Source organism: Nilaparvata lugens, chromosome 13 (genome assembly GCF_014356525.2).
Source record: "Nilaparvata lugens isolate BPH chromosome 13, ASM1435652v1, whole genome shotgun sequence".
Taxonomy (NCBI): Eukaryota; Metazoa; Arthropoda; class Insecta; order Hemiptera; family Delphacidae; genus Nilaparvata; species Nilaparvata lugens.
This window is the reverse complement of record NC_052516.1, coordinates 7064795-7087381: the sequence shown is the minus strand read 5'-3', so window position 1 is coordinate 7087381 and position 22587 is coordinate 7064795. Positions and strand designations below refer to the sequence as shown.

At 33.3% G+C, this 22587-nt stretch overlaps 1 protein-coding gene across 2 annotated transcripts; it reads right to left on the bottom strand.

The window, feature by feature from the left end:
* Positions 1-527: 527 nt before the first annotated feature.
* Positions 528-21942, bottom strand: LOC111043685 (protein takeout). 2 transcript variants are annotated; one of them, XM_022328701.2, is made up of 6 exons: positions 21381-21942; positions 13058-13150; positions 10322-10469; positions 5721-5854; positions 4176-4328; positions 528-1442 (listed from the first exon to the last, which is right to left on the bottom strand). In XM_022328701.2, the coding sequence occupies exons 1-6, from the start codon at positions 21553-21555 to the stop codon at positions 1291-1293; spliced, it is 855 nt and encodes a 284-aa protein (XP_022184393.2). In that variant the 5' UTR covers positions 21556-21942; the 3' UTR covers positions 528-1290. The 2 variants fall into 2 exon arrangements, with proteins under 2 accessions (XP_022184393.2, XP_022184394.2); XM_022328702.2 differs by lacking the exon at positions 5721-5854 and adding an exon at positions 8177-8310 and having other exon boundaries at positions 21381-21935.
* Between the last annotated feature and the right edge of the window lie 645 nt (positions 21943-22587).

The following is a 22587-nucleotide window of genomic DNA, read 5'->3' as shown; positions in this document are numbered from 1 at the left end:
AATAATATAATTCCTGCCTATCTATGTATTCATTCATCAAGTATTAATTTATAGAATAAGAAACATTATTGAAACTTTCGGATTGTTTAGTGTTATTTCCGGCTCTTATCAACCCTTCGAAATTCAAAATTCATCAGTCATATCTCGAATACGTATTCTCTGAGTGTTAATCTTTGGTGAAAACAGAAATTTTAAACTTAACCTCACTTTGGACTATTTATGTGCCAAAATCAAGGAATTGAAGAAGTTTTGGGCAATTGCCTGTTTCTCTTTCCAAATATCGTGTTTGTGACTGTTCTAATAAATAAATAAATTAGTTACGGTAGAGGTATTAAGCTATAATGGGCAGCAAAAACAGGATCTAGTAGGCTACAAAACTTCTTCTGTTCCTTAGACCAATTTAGTTAGAATCACGGTATATAGAAGAAGAAATTATTTTTCTATCTAAATACTGTTTTTAGAATGATGGGTAGATAAGAAAAACAGATGAGAGTTTAGGTGATAAAATAAACAACCAACTCTCAGAATATTCTAAATATACATGATTTTAATGATTATACAATACTGAGATAGAAATATATTTACAAAATAGAGATAGAAGCTAAATTAGGCTAGCACTAGAGTGAGATAGACTACAAACTGTCAACATTCCTTGTTCATAAAATCAATGCTTTCCATAGCCAACATCTTTCTCATTGTAACAATTTAGTTTAAATTAAAAATTAATTTCTTTCCTTTCAATCAAATGCTCCATATTTTTCATCCTAACAATTTCTTTTGAATGAAAAAATGAATTTCTCTATTTCCTTTCAATCAAATGCTTCTTATAGTCTACATATTTTTCTTCATTCTAACAATTTGGTTTTTATGAAGAAGCTATCTTCTTGCTTCCTTCGTATTCAATCAAATACTTCCATAGTCTACATCTTTTTCATTGTAACAATTTTGTTTGAATAAAGATTCCTATCCATTTTTTTCCTTTCCATTCAATCTAATGCCCCTCTTACTGTAATCTGAATCTTTTTCAATGTAACAATGTGTTAATTTTGTTTGAATGAATGCCATACGTTTTTCTTCCTTTCTCATTAATTTCTCTTTTTTCGACTCTTTTCATCCAATCAATGCTGAGGATGACAGTTTATAGTAAAGAGCTAAGAAGTATGTTGTAAAGTATATATGTATTAAGCTAAATATAAGCAGCGCTCATCAGTCTGAATATATTTTATGTATTCATTGCGATGTAAGCGGTGCTATCAGTCTGAAAAGAAGAAAGTGTATTTTATGTGATATTTAGTCGGGATATATGTATTCGTAGGGAACAAGGTCGGCGATATTTGTGAGAAGTAGCCGGAAAACTTCACTGATAGCTTCCCCAACTGCTGGTCCCAACTCTTGGGTAACTTCCTTCCAGTTTTCGTTCAGGAAGTAGTTCATGTTGTCTCCTGTAAACGTAACGGAAACTTTAGAAAATACACCAAAAACATGCACTATAATAGAGATTAAATTATGATTGAGATTGATTGATAACTTTGGATTGATTGATTTTTACAGATGGTAATTACTGAGATATTGCAATTATTTAAATAATAATGAATAATTAATTATTATTAAATGAGAATCCAAATTAAATGCTGTAATATTCACCCCGAATTACCATAATCGAATTTCCATCTAGCTGTTTACCCTGTTGTCAGTATTAATTTGCAGTACCTAGTATAGAAGTGATTCTCGTTGGATTCTCGTTTAATAATAATTATTTGTTGTTGGTTATCCATCTTGTTTCCACTATAATTATCACTATTAAATTTTATAAAACTTTTAAGTGAAAAAGCACTCACATTATTTGATGTGGCGACGTCTGTTTCGTGCTGGTATCGCACATTTTCAAGCCAGGGTTCCTGTTTGGCTTGAAAATGTGCGATACCAGCACGAAACGGACGTCGCCACATCAAATAATGTGAGTGCTTTTTCACTTAAAAGTTTTATAGAATTTAATAGTGATAATAATTATTTATTGATTTTTATTCCGTGCTAGTTCTAGACAGACCCATTGCATATCAAAAACATTTTACAGTAGAAATTATACATAGCATAAGAAAAAATACACAATTGATTCAATGATATTCTGTATAATGATAATACACAAAATTATAAACGGTACAGAATATAAATCATGCGAAAATATAGATGTAAGATTAAGTATTATAATATATAAGACTATAGTGAGGTCCACGTTATAATGGCAGTGGATGAAGATAGAAGAATAGCGATGCCGATTCTCTGCTTTAATTACTTATATTTCTACACTTTCAAAAACATAATTGGCATCGTTGTGGACCTATAAAACGATAGTACCACCGGTTTTGTCGAATGATAGACAAGGATAGCAAAACCAAAATTGATCAAATACTGTCATTATAACGTGGACCTCACTATAGAGAGACTGATATAATAGTGTAACAGCTGAAACTGGTTCCTAATAGACTAGGATGATAATAGAGATCACTTCAGAGAGACTTATAATGGTGTAATAATCAAAACTAGGTTCTAAATCATAGGTCACATAAGTTATTTTTTCAGCTCATTGACAGTCATTTAAGTTATTTTTTCATCAAATTTTTAGAGGCTGTTTGTGAGTTTGTCAGTAATTGATTCGATCCCCTGGCCGCGGTACGAACGCTGCGCAGGTGGGGCGTCCAGCGGTGGGGCCGCCACCTTGCTGCGCCTGGACTCACAGGATTTGTGTAGGGGTTTCTCCCCTAGACGAGTTGCTTTCACTGCAGCTACGAGCCTTGTCTACCCGTGATAGAAGGAAATGTTTGGGACAAAAAGAGAAGAAGACAAAGGAGAAAACCAAAATCATGGCTTTTAAGGGAAATTACCCAATAAGATCAAAGATTGTGATAGACAACAAGGTATTGGAGCAGGTGTCTCAGTTCACATATCTGGGTTGTGAAATTAGTTATAAAGATGAATTGGATGTAGAGAAGAAGGTAGGAAGATTCCAAATGATTTGTGGAAGTATCAGTAGGACATTGGGAAAGAAAGCTACCACAAGATGAAATTTTATAAGACAATGGCAGCTCCACTACTACTCTATGGTAGTGAATCGTGAGTAACATCAAAGCCACTTGAGAGTAAAGTGCAGGCAGCTGAGATGAGATTTCTTCGCAGAACTATGGGCTGTGACAGAAGAGATCACATCAGGAATGAGGATATACGGAAAGAGCTGAATATCTTCTGCCTGAATGAGAGAGTTGCATCTTATCGTCAGCAATGGAAAGAGCATGTGGAACGAATGTCAGCTGATAGGCTTCCTCAAAGAATTTTCAAGTATAAACCGGTAGGCAAAAGAGACATAGGCAGGCCACGAAAAAGATGGCAATGATCATTATATTTATTATAAAATGAAAACAGTAGATTGTAGTGATGCTTATGATGATATTACATTAGATAATATTGGTGTTATTAATTTATAGATTCTATTTATTATTATTTTTTTATTCTAATTACAAGCTGAATGTGAGTCGGAACAGGCAATAGCCTAATCCCTGATTGAAAGAAGAAGAAGAAGAAGAAGAATTTTTAGACAAAATATCCACTAGATATTGATATGGTCTATTTTTTTGGAGGAGTCCAGCATTGTATATTGTAGAGATGTCTGGAATACCGGTTGTTTTTTATAGCAAATTTCAATCATTAAGCGAATTCTCATTTACCTCTATCATAATCAGGCGCTGGCTTTAAAACATGAATCTCACTTCAGTTCGATCCAAGATGACAAATGAATGAAAAAGACTAAGAAATTGTCAAATTGTTTTTGACAATTTCTTAGTCTTTTTCATTCAATATGAATAATCACCACAATATCAACTTCTCAACTACACAAAAAGTGAAGATGACAAATCAGATGCTGACTTCATCAAAAAATACTTTAAAAAGGTGATTGTGAAGTGTAGAAGAATATTATAATTTATGTGAGGTGCTATATTTTTGTAAGCTTCTGTTATTCTATTCACTTATTTTATGAATTTTTCAATACCTGTTGACATGGCCAGTTGTAAAGTGTTGTGGCTTATCAAAATTGAATTTGAATTCAATGACATCACTGTAGGGTAGCAGCCAATAAGATCATTGTAACCTGGATTTTCGAGGGTCGAAACCTATCAACCTACCTAGTGTCTTATCTCCATTGAACAAGTTTTCGAGCTTGAAATAAGTCCTTCCATTTTCAAAGTTGATTTCGCTCTTAGTGAAGTTCATGTACTCTTTGCCATTGGCCTTCTTGATCAGATCCCAGTCATATTTGTAGGTGATTTTCAAATCGGCTGCAAAAATTAAGGAAAGTAATCAATAGATTGAACTTGCTATGATAGAAACACATAAACTTTACCTATTAAATTATTTTAAAAAATCAAATAAAATAATACTGTCAATTGTTTATTCCCTTTTGTAGACTATAGACTATGTTTTATTAGAATTTTAAATGAAATATTTCCTCGAACATTTAAATTTTATGCAATTACACAACATTCTAGATTTTTCAACAGTACTTTCCTTGAGCTTCTACATTAAAATATAGACAATCTCACTTTATCCTCCTTCTTATGAACATTGAACAAGTCTAGAACTTATGTGGGCATCACCTACAGTTGAAAATAATATTATACATTTTAAAAAGTACGGTATTCAAACCATGAATTCGAATGTATGTAATAATATGATTTTGAAAACTCATTCAATAGGTACGGTACTAAAATTGAGAATAATTTATAATATGTGAGTCATAATATTTGTATAAAAATGCATAAACATAGATGGTTATTGATGCAAAATGTTTTATTGAATTGAAATTGAGGAATGAATGTGGTACTTGAGGACATGTATGTATTGTTACAAAAATAAACCTTTCAATGAATTTAGAAATCTTATTGTTTTGAACTGAGACAATTCTTTTCCAAGTTTATGAAATTATCATGTAATAATGTGTTGTGTCTATGTTAACTCGCCCCTTGAATCCTGATGGTAAAAATGGAAAAATGTTATTGGAATATGAATGAATTGAATGAAATGCCCAAGATTTATTGGTGAATTTAAGACAGAAATTTCCCTCAAAATGTTGTTTCACTTATGGTGACGTTACCGGCTCCCATCTGGTGGGAATTTAAAGACACAAATTTTCCCCAATTAAGGTACTTGAAGCTGAGCTAACTCAAGTATTTATTAGGAATCCGGTGGGAATTTAGGGACAAAATTTCCCTCAAAATGTTGTTTTACTTATGGTGACGTTACCGGCTCCATCTGGTGGGAATTTCAAGACACAATTTTCCCCAATTAAGGTAGTTGAAGCTGAGTTAACTCAAGTATTTATTAGGAATCCGGTGGGATTTAGGGACAAAATTTCCTCAAAATGTTGTTTTACTTATGGTGACGTTACCGGCTCCAATCTGGTGGGAATTTCAAGACACAAATTTTCCCCAATTAAGGTACTTGAAGCTGAGTTAACTCAAGTATTTATTAGGAATCCGGTGGGAATTTAGGGACAAAATTTCCCTCAAAATGTTGTTTTACTTATGGTGACGTTACCGGCTCCCATCTGGTGGGAATTTCAAGACACAAATTTTCCCCAATTAAGGTACTTGAAGCTGAGTTAACTCAAGTATTTATTAGGAATCCGGTGGGAATTTAGGGACAAAATTTCCCTCAAAATGTTGTTTTACTTATGGTGACGTTAGCAGCTCCCTCGCCAGTGATAGGAAGCACAAGGACTTGGCCCGAAACCACATATCGTCCCAGTATCTGAATCCAGTCTATAGTGAAGTCCCACTCAATATGGCGTTTCACCAGATCTGTCCTAGAACAGCATGGTTAGTAACGAGCATGTTAGTTGGATATGAAGTATGGAAAATAATTGATAGAAATGACGAATATTAATACAAAATGTACGAGACGAATATGGCATATGAAAATGTTACTCTGAAATGAAAGAATGAATTAATTGTTACAGAATGTAGGAAAAATATGGCATATGGAGATGCTACTCTGGATTGAAAGTATGAATTAATTAATCCGAGGTGTATAGTGAGGTCCACATTATAATGGCACTGTTTGATTAGCAATGATATTGCTATCCTTGTCTATCATTCAACAAAGCGGATAGAGCTATCTCTTTCTTGCTTTCCTCTGTTGCCAGATCGTCTTTCAACAATGTGGAATAAATAACTAATTAACAAAATATTCAATCTTAATTATGAAAATTCATTATGAAATTATTGAAAAATATAATTATATAAATATATAATTAAATATATCTCTTTCTCGTTTTGCTCTGTTGTCAGATGGTTTTTAACAATGTAGAATTAATAATTGATCAACAAAATATTTAATTTTGATTATGAAAATTCATTATGAAGTCATTGAAAGATATAGTTTCTTGCTTAATAAAATATAATTGATTATTTTAAACGAGAATGAACAGTTAATATTACATCAATGAACGGTATCAGTTACCCTTCATAGAAGGCATTGACAAGACAGAGGATCAGCAACGTTGTTCTGTTATCTTTCTCCACTGCAATTATAACGTGGACCTCACTATAGTACTTCAGTATTCACTCGTTTGTGTTTGAATATTTACTCGACTTTGAGTAGCCTACTTTCAACAGTTCTATTTGTGGAGTTTGGAACGAATATGGCATATTTTGAAAATTACTCTTGGTGGAAAAATTCTAATCAGGGATTGACGAAGAGGCTGAAAAAGAGGTGAAGATTTATTTCAAATATTTTGTTGTTAGAAAAAATTATTATCTTTATTCTTTATTGATTCATACAATAAGTTTATGAAAATGAAAGGGAGAGAAAAAATAAGGTGACCTTGTGCTATTCCTCTCCCAAATTTAGATAAGGTTACACATAACTAACACACATACATTCCTATATATAGAAGAACTGATAATTCATCTTGATAATCATGATAGATTTATATAGAGAGATGAAACTTTAGCTGCGTTTACACCAAAGCTATTAACAAAATGTTAATAACTTAATCCTTATATATTGTATCAGATTGAATATAACTTATCATCCACATGATGAACAATGTGTTTGTATTGAATGAAAAAGACTAAAAAATAGTTCTTTTTCATTCAATAATTACCACAATATCAACTTCTCAACTACACAAAAAGTGAAATGTGTTTGTCAAGTTCCGTTCAATCTAATAGAATCTATAAGGATTAAGTTATTAACATTTTGTAAATAAGTTTGGTGTAAACGAAGCTTTAACCTACTTTTCAAACTAGTTTGTGAATCGAAATTCGGGGAAGGAACCGTTTTGGGCTGTGCCTGTTGGTTCTAATCAATCATTTTAATGAATTATGTTTTTTTACATTATTTAGCTCTTTACCTTTTTCTTATTAATTTCAGGTTCAAAAAATGTAGTGTTTTTTTATTTTGGAATAAAAATTGAATAAATAAATAAATAGTGTGAAGAATACATATTCATATGGCTCTTCTTCTTTGCCACTCCCCAGTGTGCCATTAGAGTGTTGGGGTGGACTTGAGATATTTATAGGGCCTAGTTCAAAAATCAATAAATCTATAGAGTCTATGAAATATAAGGAATCCTGATAAAAAATGTAGGTACTTCTGTTTTTTTTGTATAAGTAGGCCTTTGTTTTATGATAATGGGTTATTGTATGAAACTGTTTTATTGGATTTTTTACTGAAAATTTTGTGAAGTGAACAACTACAAGACTTGACCTATTTCGGACTATGTGTAACCTTATCTAAATTTGGGAGAGGAATAGCACAAGGTTACCTTATTTTTTCTCTCCCTATCATTTTGATGATGTACTTATTGTATGAATCAATAAAGAATAAAAGTTAATTTCTTGAATGATATTCATGTGAGTAGTGTATGATATGCTTCATGGTATCATGTGTGATAATATGATAAGGGAATATGCTGTAATGAAAATAGAAATAAATATAATTGAGTACTTTTACAAATGTTTGAAAGTTATCTATGATTTTTAAATCCGTTTCCAATGACTTAGTAGTTGATGCTTTTGTGAATATGTTGAGTATGAGTGTGAGAACCGATCATGATATTTTTATGAACTTGGTACTCAAGTACTTGAAGTTAGTACTTAAGTAGCCTACTCTAAGTATGTACTTATAGTAACGTTGCAGGGTCCTTCGCCACTTATAGGCAGAACAAGAATTTTTCCATCTACTATATATTTGCCAATTAGCTGGATTCTATCGAAATTCACATGCCAGTCACAGTGCCGACGCTTAAAATCGGTTCTGAAACAAAGTGCATCAAATTTCCTCCAGTTTACATGAATTTGTTGAATGTGTATTGAGAAAATATCCATATTTCAAATATGGTATATAGTCCAGTCAACGAAAGATTATAGAGGGAAAAGTTTGGAACACAATTTTCAACTCCACAGCTCTTTTAAGGATAGTTAGAGGATTAACAGGTCAAAATTCCTCACCCCTACCCCCTGTGCTAAAGGGGTGGGGGTGGTTTGAAAGTACCATTTTTTCATTTTTCGCATATATCACGGAAACTATGCATCTTATGTATAGTATAGTATAAGTATAGTAGTTGTATTCTCTGCTAAATTGAAGCTTACAAAATTACCAACAAGATTTGTCCTTTACATTTTTTCCATGCGAAAAATGAAAAAAATGGTACTTTCAAACCACCCCCACCATTTTAGTAGGGGTGAGGACTTTTGATATGTTATTCCTCTAACTATTTTCAAAAGAGCTGTGGAGTTGAAAATTATGTTCCAAACTTTTTCCTCTATACCTTTATTTGCGCATTTGTTGCCTCTACTAACATCCATTATTAAACCATAGAGGAAAGAGAGCCTAGAAAGATATTTCATGATATAGGTCGTCTATGTTCCAAAAAACAAGCCAATTTTACGTTAATTTAACCAATTACTGTTTTGTTGGGGCGAGAGTGTAAAGCTAGGTTTACACCATAGTTATTTACAAAATGTTTATTTTTCTTTCCTTATAGATCTTATTAGATTGAACGGAACATGACAAACACATATGTTTATCATGTGTAGGATAAGTTATGTTCAATCTAATAGAATCTATAAGGAAGGAGAATTAAACATTTTCTAAATAACTTTGGTGTAAACGCAGCTCAAGAATGGCACAGTATGAGAGACTACCAGCGTCACATAGCTTCACGAAAAAGAACTACTAGGACTATCGGTTTGAGTCGACAGTGAAATTTGGAACAAAAACGCCCTATACCATGGGATATCTTCTTATACTATCTTTCCTCCAAAGAGAGAATATTTTCTATTCATTCAAACCCATTTATGAATGTAAAATGAAGAAGATTAACTAGGCTGACTAAATATAATAATTATTGCTATTCTGATAAAGCACTGTAACGTTGATTTGATAAACTTGATACATTTATTTAATTATTGAATAAACAGATTTTGATAAAATCTGAGGTTTTTTGACGATTTCTTAGTATTTTTATTTAATATGAATATTTACCACAATATCAACTTCTCAACTACACGAAAAGTATTTATTTAATGTTCTACTCACAGATTTATTCAAAGGCATACATAAATGGGAGACAAGAATAATAAATAATACTTGAATAAATACTCTGCGAGTCACTTTTGAGCTTTTTGAAAGTCGTCAGTATTTTACTTTTCCATCAATAAATTCTGTATGTTTTTTCTCACCATTTGATACAGTGACTAATTTTAATAGTATAGTACCTACCTGAAATGATTGGTCTAATTTTGAACTATTCTATCATGATTATTTTTTAAATGTAATGCAAGCATTATACTTACTATTGAAAGTTTTGTTTTATTCTTGTAAGGTACCAGTCAACAAACATGCTATGAAGTATATTTTTTGTAATTTGCAGTTCATAGAAACTTCTATTACACTATTTCTATAACAAACATCGTAATTTTGTTGATAATATATGGTACTTTCTATTATCCTTCAATTGAATGTGTTTATTGTAATATTTTCTATACCGGTACTGTAATAAAGTAAAGACTGGCTTATACACGTGCGGGATAGGGAAATTATGTTTGACGCATCATCACGTCTCAACTACTCAACTGATTAGATTGGAATTTTGCATATAGATTCTTAATTAACCGAGGATGGTTATAGGCCTATTTTCAGTTTGTCATGTTTTAAAATAGACACTTGCAGAGCACGGATTTCCTGCTAGTATAAAAATACAGTATTTATTTTGACTTGATGAAAGGAATATCCCTTCTCTATTCTATTCCGATGTTGCACTTACGTTGATTTGACGAATTTGGCGTTTCTAAGTCCGTAGATTTTAGTGTTCTTCAATCGTAGAGATAGACCAATTTGTCTGGTGCCCTGGTTTACAACTAGCTCTGTGATTTCGAGGGGATCCAGCTTTGGTACCCTGTACTTTGGGTCACCTGAAATATAAATATAGAATTATTTTCAAAATAATACTACTGAATTCAATGCAATAATACCGGAAAAACGTTTAAAGAGGGTAATGAATTGAAATAAATCATGTATGAAATTCACAGCATGCTATAAAATTGTACTATGAAATTATGCGGTAATAGAATAAAGCTTAGTGACTTCTGGGGGTCCAGATTTATGGTACCCTGGGTGTATTTGGGGTCGCTTGCAAGATAAATACATTCAGGAAGGATAGATTTTGGGGTCTCTTGCTATTTATTTTCTGGCAAGGAAAGATAATGAATAGGAAATGAAAGAAGAAGAGAGAAAAAGAAAATAAGAAGCAGACTTGCATTCAATCCTGTTTTTTCTATACCTAGAAATATGATGATCTTTTGATTATGATGAAGAGGAAGAAGAAGAAGAAGGAGAAGGTGAAAAGGAGGAAGAGGATAGATATAGGAGTTATGAAATGACTTGGAAAAAATGGAGTAGGCGAAGAAGTAGAGGTGGTAAAGTAGGAGGAGAAGCCGAAGGAGGATTAGAAGAAGAAGAAGAAGAAGAAAAGGAGGAGGTGGAGGAAAAGAAGGAAGAGGTGATGTAGGAGTTATGAAAGGATGAGAGCCTGAGAGAGAAGAAAAAAAGAAGAAGAAGAAGAGAAGGGGCGATAAAGAAAAGGAAGAAACATAACAAGAGAGAAAAGATTGAGAAGGAAGAAGAAGAAGAAGAAGAAGAAGAAGAAGAAGAAAAGAAAAATAAAAAGAAGAAGGAGAGAAATAACATAGAAAGAGCAAAGTGTTGGGCTGCTAAATAGAAAAAACTATTAGAAGGACAAGAGGAAAATCCATGTTAAAAGCAGGTGGAAGAATAGAGTACAATAGAATACAGTGGAGTACAATTAATTAATAATAGTATCTCACCAATTAAAACAATGTAAATGCGAAAATGTATCATATTATCATATTACTGAGTTTGAATACTGCGGGGTAATTTTGTGTCCGTACTAGTCTGCCACCTGGCGGCAGAATTTCTCTAGTTTTGTCTCAGTAGTTCCAAAAACTGCCGCTAGGATTCGTGCACCTCTCTCCAGCAATTTCTCCCGTCTCAAGGGAAGGCTCAGTCAGAATCAAAGCCTCAAGCCTCAGTGATTTTCCAACACTGACTGCTTGATGCTAACAAAAATCGGCAGATTTTTCAGTTTTTTGACTGTAACTTCTGAACGGTCCATCGTACAATAATTTAATATATGACCTTTCTTGTAGAAAATAAATTTTCCTATAATTTCGAGTAGTTAAAAATGATTGTTTTTTTAACAAATAAGAGAATGATGAGCTTCAAAAACGAATGAGTTGCATATCGTGGTACTTGAAATCGATAGATCTTCTAATTAGTTTTTTGATTATAACTTCTAAACGGTCCATCGTGCACTGATTTTGATCATTTCCTTTCTTGAAGATGATGAAATTCACTATAATTTCGTGTATCTAGTGTGTTTGTTATACGATAAATAAGTGACTTATAGAGCTTAAAAAACTGTTAAGTTGTTCCTGAAAATTGATAGATTCTTCACCTTTTCGACTATAACTTCTGATTGGTCCTAAACTAATTCTGCTAATAACCTTTCTTGTAGATAATATAATTCTATTGAATTTTGTGTACTTTTTTTGTTATATGACAAATAAGAGAGCTATAGATCTTAAAAATCGCATTGATATACCTGGACTTTTACAGCACTTTCCATAAAGTTTCCATTCAATGCGAATTTTCCAATTTCTTTATTGATGTCTTATAGATGGAAGATGGTAGGCAGTAACATATTAAAAAATCATTGGCTGCCAGTAACTTGCCATCTCTCTCTACTTTCCCCGTCTATAAGCCGTTTTAAACAAAAGAATTACATGCTACATTCCCTCACTTCTACTAAAATATCTTTTAACTAGCTATTTTCAGATTGATCAAAAGTGACTTATAGACGGGGAAAGTGGATACGGCAAGTAGGCTACTGGCATCCAGTGCTTTTCTAAACATACTTTTCATCAGTTCCTATCTACTATAAGCATTAACACATGATTACGGTAATAAAAATGGAAACAGAAGAAAAATGACACACAAGCACATGCTTGGTATACGGAAATTGGTGGAAAGTGACATGATACAAAACACTGGCCTCCAGTAGCTTGCCTTCTCTACTTTCCCTGTCTATAAACCGCCTATGCATTGAACGATCGGAAGATGAAATATTGCAATTTGATTCACAGTACTATAAGAAGTGTTGTAGATAAATGAATAAAGTACTGTATCAACGGAGTTTGAATAACACATGAAATAATTATGATAATATTATTTTAAATGACATACATAATATATGATATGAAATATGAGCATATTCATTCTTGGACTAAGATATCCTTATCCTTTAGGCAATTAAGGAAGACCTCTCAAGATATTACATAACAATTAATAATAAGAAGAGGTATTAACAATAAGGAGTACAATAAAAGGAGAAGCCTATATGAGAATGTGCTAAGGGTAACAAGGAAATTCATGATGATAAATTGAATGAAATTTAACAAAATTCTTCAGAAATCACACTTACCATTAATAAATTTTGGTATAGCCTGCTGACCATGCTTTACAACACAGGCGTCCAAATCAACGTCACTCTTTTTACAGGGCGAAATATACGGGGCTGAAATACAAAGAAAAGATAAATTACCATTTTTATTCTTGAATAAGATATACTCTTGTATCTTCACACAACATACTAGAATTAATATAGTAGGCCTGATAAGCTATCGATAAGATATAAGTTAAGCTCCATGCGCCTGTTACACCCTTTGTAAAGGTGCGTACAGATATACGCGCCGCGAACATGAGCAATTCACTTTTAATCAGCTGATGCCAAGCTTTTTATATCTGTATCTTACCGTTTCTGTAAAAATACAGATATAGTCAACTGATTAAAAGTGAATTGCTCATGTTCGCGGCGCGTATATCTGTACGCACCTTTAGGGTGACCACATCAAAATCGAACTCTCTAAATACCATGCATTTATTAGTATCAAAGTTACTTTCCGGTGGTTAGGAACCAACCTAAAGCTGTAGGACTACTAATCTCTTATAATCATACTTCTCATTACAGTTATTATCCACGTGAAAGCCCACGTTATAATGGAAGTATTTGATTAACATAAGTGTTGCTATCCTAGTCTATCATATCATCCGTCTCATTACCCACTTAAAAGCCCACGTTAAGGTCCACGTTATAATGCCAGTATTTGATATGAGTGTAGCTATCCTTGTCTATCATTCGATAAAGCAGATAGCGCTATCCTTTTCTAGCTCTGCGACGTTGCCAGATCGGTTCTTAACAATGTGAAACTATGATTAATCAACATAATATTTAATCACAATTATAGAAAATTATTATTAATTATTTCCATTCAAAATACAGTTCACAAACATAAATATAAATAACATTTTATGGAAAGATTAGCATCCGCAAAGAAAGAATCTGAACGCGGATGCGAGTTTGTGATATTTCATAAAACTAAAAAGAAATTATAATTATAATTCTATTCTAAAAACAAAAAATACAATATTACTAAAAATTACTGATAATTAACATATTATTAAATATGAATAACAAAAGAAACCTATTGAAAAATTTCTCCAGATACAGCAATTTTCATTACTATTATTTATGTTTTATTTTGTGTGATTTTTCTGTTTTGATTATTACTATTCATTTAGATTTATTACTATTTCGATTTGATATTATTTTAATTCCTATTATTATTATGGTTTTTTGTATGATTATTTCTGATTTGGGGTAAACAACTATTTTTTAAGATCATCAAAAAGATTCCAGTATATCACCATTTTCCTTCAACCAGTGATCTATTTCTTTAGAATAATATTTTTGCAGCTGATTTCTACGATCCTCGCTGGAAACAGGAGCATAACTTTATTAATTTTGTATTTGAATTGTTGCCTGCATAGCCTACATTTAGATCCATCATTGAAATATATATCTTCTTGAAGAAAAAATATGATTCCTCATTTCTAACAAGAATAAACAGTTAATATTACATAAGATATACCGGTAACAGCAATCCTCTATAGAAGGCAGTGACAAGGCAGAGAATCGGCAAAGCTGGTCTCCTATTTTTCTCCACTGCCATAATAACTTGGAGCTCACTATCGGTCATTGTACTCTGCTTGCAAAGCTGCCTGACTGGATTCGAAATTATAACTGAAGGTCACACGAGATCCACTCAAATTATGAGGGAAAAGTAAAAGTAGAATATTTCAAAAACTGAAACCTTGTGTGTGCTCTTTCCAATCATCTATGATCTATGATATAATAAAGGAAAGAATTGGCTTATACACGTACGGGATAGGAAATTCACGAATGAAGCATCATCACGTCTCAACTACTTAACTGATTAACTTGAAATTTTGCAATTTTGATAGATGGTTATCTATCTATATATATAAAAGCGAAATGGCACTCACTCACTGACTGACTGACTGACTCACTCACTCACTCACTCACTCACTCACTCACTCGCATAACTAAAAATCTACCGGACCAAAAAACGTTCAAATTTGGTAGGTATGTTCAGTTGGCCCTTTTAGAGGCGCACTAAGAAATCTTTTCTCAATATTTTAACTCTAAGGGTTGTTTTTAAGGGTTTAAAGTTCGTCTTTTAGCACGTATATTCTTCTTCTCCCAATCTCTTAATTATAATTGAAATTTCCATATCATATGTTACTATAGAACTATAATCTAGATAGAGTACCTCTTCGAAACAGTTGTTAACTGGCAACTAAATTAATAATTTTGTCAGGTTGGCATTAAGTTGAGTTGACTTTGTTAGGTTGGCACCAAGTTGAAGATTTAAATGCATTTATGCGGAAAAATTGATTGGGCACTGCTACTTCAATCCTGGGAATGTTATATTACTAGCAGTGAGGCTCGCTTCGCTCGCCATATCCGTTTAGCCAGACGTATAGTCTGGACCCCCGACTGGATTGTCCTAACATTACGATAAAAATGCCCAAATGAAAAATGCAGGCGAGCGAAGCGAGCCTGCTGATCTCATTTTTGGACGATCCAGTCGGGGGTCCAGGGGGCAGAGCCCCCTAGCTAGACGGATATGGCGAGCGAAGCGAGCCTGACGGCTAGTAGTCTATATTTAAAACTCTTCAAGATTTCAGTTTGACAAGTTCTTGATTAGACCCTAGCAGAGCACAGGTTACCCGCTGTAGCGAGGTCCACGTTATAATGACAGTGTTTGATTAGCAATGGTATTGCTATCCTTGTCTATTATTCAACAAAGCGAATAGCGCTATCTCTTTCCCGCTTTGCTCTGTTGCTAGATCGTCTTTTAACAATCTATCATTGATAAACAAAATATTTCATCTCGATTATTAATATTAATTATGATTATTGAAAAATATAATTTATTGCTTAATAAAATATAATTGATTATTTTAAACGAGAATGAACCGATGATATTACATCGATAAACCTATATCAGCTACCGTCAGCATTGACAAGACAGAGGATCGGCAACGTAGTTCTCTTATCTTTCTCCACTGCCATTATAACGTGGACCTCACTATATCACTAAGGCCCCGTTGCACAACAGCCGGTTAAATTTTAACCGTGATTAATTTCACGAGAACCAATCAGAGAAGGCCTTCTTGATAAGACGGCTTCTCTGATTGGTTCTCGTGGAACTAATCACGGTTAAAATTTAACCGGCTGTTGTGCAACCGGCACTTAGACTACTCTTCTATAGTAGCTCATAAATCTCCACTGAACCTAATTGCAGTTAAGTGCATAAACGGGTCTTCCATCCAAGTGCGGTCAGGGTTAGATTTTGCGAAATCAAATTCACTTAAAGCCAGTTGGTTAGTTAGCTTGTACGGTATCAATTTTTCCTCTTATTTTACTTTAAATATTCCAGTCTGGTCTACATAGTTGATCGGTGAAGGTCGATCCTAACATTAAGCCGCCAGCCTAACGAGCGTTTACTGAATGCTGATTAGTTTAATCGGCGATTATTTATAAGCAGAAAAAGTTCACCATGAACTGTGCAGTTGTTGTTTTATGTGTTCCAAGGGTGACTACATTATTTTTGGAAAAAATAATTCTGATACATTGCAATTTTTAGTTGTTTTGCAGAGATTAGTATGAGTGATTGTTAAGTATTTATTTTTGAAACTTAGTTTTCTTTCAAAGTAAATCTTTCTGAAGATTTAATTTCAAGCTGTTTCGTCTGATAATAGAGGCATTCTATTAACATTTCACACGAAATAAGTGGTTTTTCTCTAGTTTTATTCATTAGAATGCATCCAATAATTTAGAAGAGTCAGACGCAAACTCAAGATAACAAAATGTTTTCTATAAATAATATACTGAGGTCCACGAGGCAGTGAAAAAAAGTAGGAGAACAACGTTGCCGACATTCTAATTTGTCACTGCCTGCTATAGATGTTAACTGATACTGGTATATCTGATGTAATATTGAGATTAACTATTCATTCTTGTTTAAAATAATCAATTATATTTTTATTTGCCAAGAAAATGATTGAACAATGAATGATCAGAAAATGGAGGGCTCTGATTGGCTGTCTGGCTAGAATGGCGTTCTGTGCTGTGATTGGCCATGAGTTGTCACTCCCATTTTCAACACTTGTGGGAGGGGAAGAGCTAGCCAATTAACATTACTTTTGAATCGTATGTTGTATTGAGGTCCACGTAATAATGACAATGGAGGAAGATAGGACATAAGCGTGCCGATTCTCTGCCTTGTCACCGCCTTCTTTAGACCTTCTTTAGAGGATAGCTGATACCGGTATATCTGATGTAGAAAAATATATTGACTGTTCTTGTTTGGGATAATCGATTATATTCCATTTGCCAAGAAAATATATTTTTCAATGATTTGATAACAAATTTTCAAAATTTGAATAATCAAATATTTTGTTGATTAATTATTATAAATCATCATTGTTAAAAAAACTGTCTGACAAGTGGCAACGTTGTGGAGCTAGAGAAGGATAGCGCTATCTGGTTTTCCGGATGATAGACAAGGATAGCAACACCAATGTTAATCAATTACTGCCACTATAACGTGGACCTCACTATAGCTGCTTGTTGCAACATCATGTTAGCCTATCATAACATGTGTTTAGATTTTTGTACAACTGGAAATTATAGGCTTATTTTTAACTACAGTATACATTATAATAAGTCAAGGTGCTTTCTAGATACTTGTGGTTGTGAAACAGTGCCCATTCATTTCAAGCGCCATAAAATGACGTCATTTAACGGAAACAATGCCACAATAACTAATGAACGATTATAACAAATGATAATACTATCTTGTCATTTCATATCTGTTACCAATTTAATAAACTTACAAGCAATATTATCATAGAGGGTCCATAAGTAAGCAGTTAAAACATTATTTTTCCATGCTCTGATAGATTAGTAATCACATTCATAAAATTGCAAATACTTTTCTTATTATTAACAATAATCAATAGAGGAAGTAAAATATTCCTTCTCCAACGCAAATAAAATCTATATCTTCTTTCACTATCATTTCTTCCTTTAATATATGATTACTTCATCTTTGAGGCTTAAAAATACCTACGGAAAACTTATTATCAGATAATATATTTTGAAAATCACGAATAAAAGTCTGGTTTCAGTGTTTTGCTGAAGATACCGCAACTATATAGGCTTATAACCGGTCATAGATCACTTTAATTTATCAATTAAATAATTACAATCTCCTACTAAAATAGACAGGCTGACTAGTTAATAAGCTGTCGCAAGAGATAGAGATTCATTGGCCTGTTCACCTAAATATTCTCTCTCTCTCTCTCTCTCTCTCTCTCTCTCTCTCTCTCTCTCTCTCTCTCTCTCTCTCTCTCTCTCTCTCTCTCTCTGTCTCTCTCTGTCAGTCTCTCTCTCTCTGTCTCTCACACACACTCTCTCAATATTATATGAAACATAATATACTATTATACGCAAGCTTACACATACAAAGTTGGGTTACTGTATGTATGAAATACACACTAACATACGCAAACTCACACACGCAAAGTTGGTTTACTGTATTTATATGAAGTACACACTCACATACGCGAACTAACGCTCAGAAATATAGCTTACTGTCCAAATGAAACACACACTACCGTATACAATTTCTCACACATAGAAAAAGCTGGCTTATGTCCTAGTAACCTGGAATAAGCGTTATATAACGTCTCAGTTAGCGCCAGGTTAAAATATTTGAATAAATGGTCAGTTTTGTTAAACTTGTCTTTAAATGTATGCAAAACAAGAATTCAAGATTTTTCCAATTATTTGCAACTTGCAATTATGCGATTTTTTTAGATTTTTGTGTACAGCTAGGTCCACGTTGTAATGACAGTATTTGATTGACAATAGTGTAGCTATCCTTGTCTATCATTCGACAAAGCAGATAGCGCTATCCTTTTCTAGCTCTGCAACGTTCCCAGGTCTTTTTCAACAATGACAAAATATAATTATTAATACCAGTGTATTTAACGCCGGTTGAGAAGAAGGAGAAGAAGAAGTCTATAGAGAGATTCACGTTATAATGGCAGTATTTGATTAACATTGTTGTTGCTCTATCCTTGTCTATCATTTGACAAAGCTGATAGCGCTATCCTTCCCTTGCTCCGCAACGTTCCTAGATTGTTTTTGAACTAAGTAGTAATATCTTTAATTAACAAAATGTTTGATATCAATTACGAAAATTGATTATCAAATAATGGAAGGATGTATTTTCTTGGTGAATGAAATATATTTGAAATAACATTGATAATTTTAATATCAAGAATCAACCATCAATTTTAGATCAAATATACAGGAATGACTTGAATTACAGCTATCTACTATAGAAGGCTGTGGTAACGGAGAATCGGCAACTATGCCGTCTTATAATTTCCTCTGACTTTATATCGTAAATATCACTATAGTATCAACGTTTTCCAACCTTTTTCAAAAATGGAATAATTATAGTAAAAAGTATTTCAGGGTTTTTCAAAACTACATAGGCCTACAGGTAATGAGCAGAGAATGTATTTTTGACTTCAACTTGGAAACTAAAGAAGTTGGTGGTAACAGAGAATCGACAACCATGCCGTCCTATCATTCCTACTGACTTTACAACGTGATACTCACTATATAGTAACAAAGAATTTCAAACTTTTCTTAAGAATTACAGGTTTTATAGCGATTATATACAGGTATACAGCAGAGAATGTATTTTTTACTTCAACTTGGAAACTAAAGAAGTTGTTGGTAACCGAGAATCGGCAACCACGCCATCTTATCATTCCTACTGACTTTACAACGTGAATCTAACTGAAGGCTTGTGCATTTTATAAGGCGGGACCTAAATACCTAAATACCTAAATACCGCGATTTATGTGCATTCAAACCACTTTCCTTGCCAGATACCAGAAATAAACTGGTTAACATTCCGCTCTCAGTGTTAAATACTTAACTATCTCACACAGTTATATTATAACAACACTAAAAACTTGCTTCATATACACTCTGTGACAAAGTTTTACTCTGTTTTTGTCTTCATTTTCTGAGGTGGTAGACTGAAAACCTGTTTCTAATTTGCATTTTGAGATTGAACGCATTAAATGATTAAAATTGCAGCTTAGGATTGATTGCATTAGCCTAAATTATTAAATGCATCGTAGGATTAAATTCGTAATTGCATCGTGAGTTTTAACGCATTGAATGCATTAATGATTGAAATGCATATCCAATATAGAGAATATTCATCTTCATCATATACTAGCAAATAACCCGTGCTCCGCAAGGATCTAGTTTGGAACTTGACAAATTGATAACTTGATCTACTTAAATATTGAATAATTTAAAATAGGCCTCTAACAATCCTCAGTAAATTAATAATCTATATGCAAAATTTGAAGTGAATCAGTAGAGTAGTTCAGACGTGATGATGTGTCAAACATAATTTTCCTAAAACGTACGTGTATAATCCAGCTCTTCCCTTCATTATATTATAGAATATCATGTTGTATATTGTATGAAATTAAATAATATTTGATTTTAATATCGTAAGTTTTGAAGCATTAAAATGATTAAATGCATCTCAAGATCAAATAATCCATTCTATGTATCCTAGGATTACCGTGCAGTTTTATCAACAGAGTGGGTATTCAGCTATTCTGATCTTGGTTACAACATATTATCGTCTATCAAATTTAACCGCGATTAAGTGAAGTCATATGCAATCTGCTCTTGTAGGAGATCTCACACATTGGCAACTGTATGATTGTGTGAACCCTTCCATAAGAAGCAATGTTATTTTCTTTCTGTCAAGAAGAGTGAAAATCTATTGGAAAGGACGGTTTGACAAAACTCTACAGTAGCATGCGGAAATGCCTAATGAAACATATTATCATAGAGAAAACATAGCATGAGAAGATATCCCATGGTATAGGGAATTTATGTTTCAAATTTTACTGTTAACTTGAGCTGATAGTCCCATTAGTTACTTTTCGTGAAGCTATGTGACGCTGGTAGTCTCTCATACTGTGCCGTTCTTACACTCTCACCCGGCCAAAACAGTAATAATAGACAGTAGTCTACAGTAATCTGCTTGAGTTAACAAAAATTGTCTTGAGACTTGGAACATGAACGACATGTACCATACGATCTCTTCTTATGCTATCTGCTCTCTATGATAATATAATCTCAATTTTTAGATGTTAGTGATTTAGAATACAATAGCCCACTCGATATAATGATCAAAGAATCAAATTTATTTTCATAGAAAAAAAATTAGAAGAGGAACAAAAGCGTGAATAATGATACAACTCACGTAATTTCAAGGCAGACACTTCGCTTTGAGACAGGTGAATCAGGAAGACGGTCAGTGCGAAAATACATGATTTCGTTTGAAATTTACAGCAATTTTTTCTCGAAAAACTACAATTTTTCCAAACTACACCGTCTAAAATACTCTCTCCAGTACTACTATCAACACTGGACTTCATTGTGCTTGTTATTTTTGAAATTAAATCTCAACTCCAAAATTACAATTACTCCTCTACAAAACTCTAGTATTGGTACGAATGTTAGCTGAAACTTCAAAACTCCAAAATTTGAAAACGACCCTTCTACAAAACTCTAGTATGGCTACGAAAGTTTGTGAAATAAAGTTTCAAAATCTAGCGGTAATTTGAGTTTTGGGGGTTGACAGTATAACGGTCATTCCAGTGGCGGGAAATTTGAAAATCCAAGTCCCCACAAAAGCTAATAACCTGAGAGAGAAGTCCTAAACTTAAAGATGACTTGACCGGCCAAGCGGCTGACTTCAACTGATTCAAGCGCTGGACTTTGGAGCAACTTAACTTGGTTGAAGCCCCTCTTCCCAAAAAAGCTGTTGAGGAACGTTAGTTAGGCTACAGCTGTAGTTCTACTACTGTTCCCCTTCTCACTCACCCTCACACACATTCTCTCTCTCCTTTCTTACTATTACTCAGCTCTCTTCACCCCTCCAATAGTGAGACTCATTACAATCTGTCAGCATCTGTTGAATGGCCAGTTTGAAGCTGAATTCTTCCATATCTGTGTTAGCTTAGAGAAATGGAATACTATAATTTAATTTATAATCCCTATAAGTAATATCATAAAGAAAATATAAAATAAGAAGATATTCCATGGTATAGGTAGTTTTTGTTTCAAATTTCAAGCCGATTTTTGTGAACTCAAGCCGATTACTGTCAACTACTGTCTGTTATTACTGTTTTGTTGGGATGATAGTGTGATAACGGCACAGTATGAGAGACTACCAGAGTCTCATTTAGCTTCACGAAAAGGAACTACTAGGACTATCGGCTTGGGTTAACATTGAAAATTGGAACATGATGCTCTATACAATGAGATATCTTCTTGTGCTATATGATTTCTCTATGGTAATATTATTATAGGCTAATCTCTGGTTTCAGTGAAAGTAATCACGGTAGAATGATAGTACAGTATTATTCCCCTGAGTTGCAATGGGACTTTTCATACCGGCTCGGTAG

Bases quoted from the DNA above. Each gene is read 5' to 3' on its own strand.
- LOC111043685 (XM_022328701.2), bottom strand. From the start codon at position 21,555: ATGAAGTCCAGTGTTGATAGTAGTACTGGAGAGAGTATTTTAGACGGT. The intron at 5,855-10,321 runs GTAAGTGCAACA...ATGCTGTTCTAG, and splicing joins GCCAAATTCGTCAAATCAAC to GACAGATCTGGTGAAACGCC. The intron at 4,329-5,720 runs GTAAAACAACAT...TAATTTTTGCAG, and splicing joins AGCTGCTAACGTCACCATAA to CCGATTTGAAAATCACCTAC.